At 55.0% G+C, this 3012-nt stretch overlaps 2 protein-coding genes across 2 annotated transcripts; one reads left to right on the top strand and one right to left on the bottom strand.

Moving 5' to 3' along the window:
* Nucleotides 1–140: 140 nt before the first annotated feature.
* On the bottom strand, nucleotides 141–1342 carry GNI_185080 (hypothetical protein; the record flags this gene model as incomplete). The annotated part of the gene is made up of 2 exons (XM_011135297.1): nucleotides 141–1105; nucleotides 1165–1342. 2 exons carry the CDS (start codon nucleotides 1340–1342, stop codon nucleotides 141–143), a joined length of 1143 nt encoding a protein of 380 aa, XP_011133599.1.
* Nucleotides 1343–1695: 353 nt separating this feature from the next.
* On the top strand, nucleotides 1696–2541 carry GNI_185070 (hypothetical protein; the record flags this gene model as incomplete). Its single annotated transcript, XM_011135296.1, has 1 exon — nucleotides 1696–2541. The coding sequence occupies one exon, from the start codon at nucleotides 1696–1698 to the stop codon at nucleotides 2539–2541; it is 846 nt and encodes a 281-aa protein (XP_011133598.1).
* Nucleotides 2542–3012: the final 471 nt, after the last annotated feature.

The raw sequence follows: 3012 nt of genomic DNA, 5'->3' as shown, positions 1-3012 counted from the left end.
CCCCCCCCCTCAAGTTCCAACCCGCTCCCCTCAGTCATTTGAGGACACTCGCGGAATGACGCGTCTACTCATCCCGCTCGTGGTGTCATTGTCACTACGAAAAATGCACCCCGTCTGTGCGCCACGAATTCGTTCCCGGTTCAATGTTCAGGTTCGACGAGGGGGAGGTCCACGTAGGCGACGACATAGTACACGGGTTTATCGACGGTGCCTTCGGGAAAGGCAATACTAAATTCCGTGCGCAGGTCGGGCACCGGCGTGTTGCTGGAGGTGTTCTTCCCTGAGCCGTTCTCCCCTGAGCCGTTCTTCCCTGAGCTGTTCTCCCCCGAGCCGTTCTCGCCCGAGCTGGTCGAGGCACTGGGTAGCGTGTCCGGGCAGACGGAGGGTATGAAGAGTGCCATGCCGGGGAGCGGCATGACGTTGATGCTCGCGGCCTGGAAGACGATACCACACGGCGCCTTTGGCTCTGCCATCTTGGGGTCGCCCTGTGGTGGCTTCATGGAAGCTTCGGCTTTCCCGTCGTTGAGTGCAATCAGCACAGCGCCTGCGCGTGAGTGCGAGAAATGTCCTTGTTTGGTGAAGTCACCGGCAGCGTAGCGTTCGATAGTGATGTGTTGAATGCGATCAGTTGGGAGTCTGCAGACGGCGGCGGCTTTAACTTGTAGAAGACGAAAAAGCGATGAGTCGGCGGGGACAGGTGCAGCCCGGCAGCGGCGGCGGGTTTCATTCACTTCCGTGACGCTAATGTCGATGTCGCCTGCATCGTTAGGCACGGTGTACTGCACCACACGTTCGACCTTGGCCTTCATGTATGTGCATACACCGGCACGGAAAGGTAGCGCGGCTGCCAGTGCACACACGTGTGCAGCCTGGGTGGCATCCAACAATTCGTGCACTGCCAGGATCTCCGGACTTTCTAACAATCGCACAGCTCGTAACTCGCGAGATCCGCGACTATCACGAAAAGCAAACACGTGTGATACTTGAAAACCCACCGGCTCAACCGGGACCAGGATTGGTGGCGCAGATGCAGACGCTGCCGCCTCCGCCGCGGTTAGGTCTAACGCACTGCCAGCCACGTGCGCCTGCAACACCTTCAACAACACTACAAGACAGCATGTGTAGGAAACACACACCCCCCGTAGGTACACACCCCCCGCGTACCATTATCGTCTTGGCAGTGCGGATTAAGTTTTTTCATGACTTGGATGGCCTGATTCACGTCAGAGAGGAGCTTAGTATCGCCGGCAGCGGCATTGTCCCTGAGTTGTTGCTGGCTCTTGGCGATGTCCGCAAGGGCTGCCTGGTTCTCCTTGATCAGTTGGTCGACACCGACTGCCATTTTTTTGGCGGGCGAATTTCGCACGGGTTCATCGCACTGAATATACGTTACTCGCGAACGATCTCGCTACAACAGAGAAGGTGGGTAGGGAAGGTGAATGGGGGTGGGAGTCGCGAGGATTTACTCGGTGCATATTTTTGCAAGCGCCGCGTCCGAGCAGGTTTGCCGGGAGTAGTGTGCGCAGTCATCTCCGAGTGTGTGCAGTGGAATGTTTATCCCCTTTAGGAATGTTTATCTACCCAGATAAGATTCCCCTTTAGGCTCACCCTCCTGCGGTACTCACCTTCCCGCGGTACTCACCCTCCCGGCCGTTTTCGGGCGTGCCCCGAGAGGCATAAATTTCATTTGTTAGGATGCGTGGTAGTTGTGGGTTCAGTAAGAGTGTGGTTGGAGAGAGCCCAATGTTAGCAAGGGTATTGTCGTTTGTTGGTGATATGTTGCATCTGTCTCCGGCGTATGGAGAGTTGTATCATGGTAGGGCGATCTTGGTGGATGATGAGATGCAGAAGAATACACCTGTGTCGTTCGTTACGTTGATGCCGGAGGCGTTTGCCGAGAGTGACGGAAAGGGTCCTCGGGTGTCTGTGACTAGCACGGATATGCTTCGTATGGGGACTTCATCATTTGAGCGGAAGGTATCGGAGGAGCAATTATTTTACCAAGCTAAACGTATTTGGCTGGATGTAGGCGATAAGAATACGGAGTTGTTGCACTTTATCGTGGATCGTGCAGTACTAGAGCTCGATGCTGATGCTCATGAGAGTGGTTATTTCAAACGTAAGTCTGCGATTCCGAGGGCACATGAGGTTACTGGTGCGCAAAAGGGTGCTCTGGCAGCTGACATTGCAACACTCCAACCACCTGATTTTGCCCGACGCATGCGATCATACTACGTTGGTACTAGACTTCATGATTCCTTCTCCTGCCTCTTCGCAGCTGGAAGTCCCGAACCAAAATCCAAGCACGATTTCATGAATCGGATACTACATCTCGCCGACATCAAACTCAGTCGACTTCCCTGCACATGGCTCGCTGGCTCCCCCTACTACCAGTACGGCAAGACATCCACTGTCAAAAAATCAGATTGCTCTGAACTGCCGGAAGGCCACAAGCACTTTTTCGGCGTAGGCTCCGCACACCTCGGCGGAGCAATAAACAACGAAAGCGGCGAAATTACCGTCCGTGGTAATGCAAAGTGATGACACTCCGTCATCACTTTGCACTCTTTTATCGTAAAAGTTTTTTTGGTGACTTGGATGGCCTGATCCACGTCGGAGAGGAGCTTAGCATCGCCGGGGGGGGCCCTGGCTGGCCGTTGTCGACAGCAATTTTTTGGAAGCCAATTTCGCACAGGTTCATCGCACTGAATATGAGTGACTCGTGAACGATCTCGCTCGCTACAACAGGGAAGATGGGTAGGAAGTGGCAAGAGATTTCCTCGGTGCATATTTTTTTTTGGAAGCGGCGCGTCCAAGCAGGTTTGCGTGGAGTAGTGTGCGCAGTCATCTCCGAGTGTGTGCAGTGGAATGTTTATGCCCTCCCGCGTTGCTCACCCTTCCGCGGTACTCACCCTCCCGCGTTGCTCACCCTCCCGCGTTGCTCACCCTCCCGCGTTGCTCACCCTCCCGCGGTACTCACCCTCCCGCGGTACTCACCCTCCCGCGTTGCTC

The sequence above is a fragment of the Gregarina niphandrodes genome (genome assembly GCF_000223845.1).
Source record: "Gregarina niphandrodes unplaced genomic scaffold scaffold00075, whole genome shotgun sequence".
Classification (NCBI taxonomy): domain Eukaryota; phylum Apicomplexa; class Conoidasida; order Eugregarinorida; family Gregarinidae; genus Gregarina; species Gregarina niphandrodes.
Note: the sequence above shows the minus strand (reverse complement) of the source record. Positions and strands in the feature narration are given on the sequence as shown.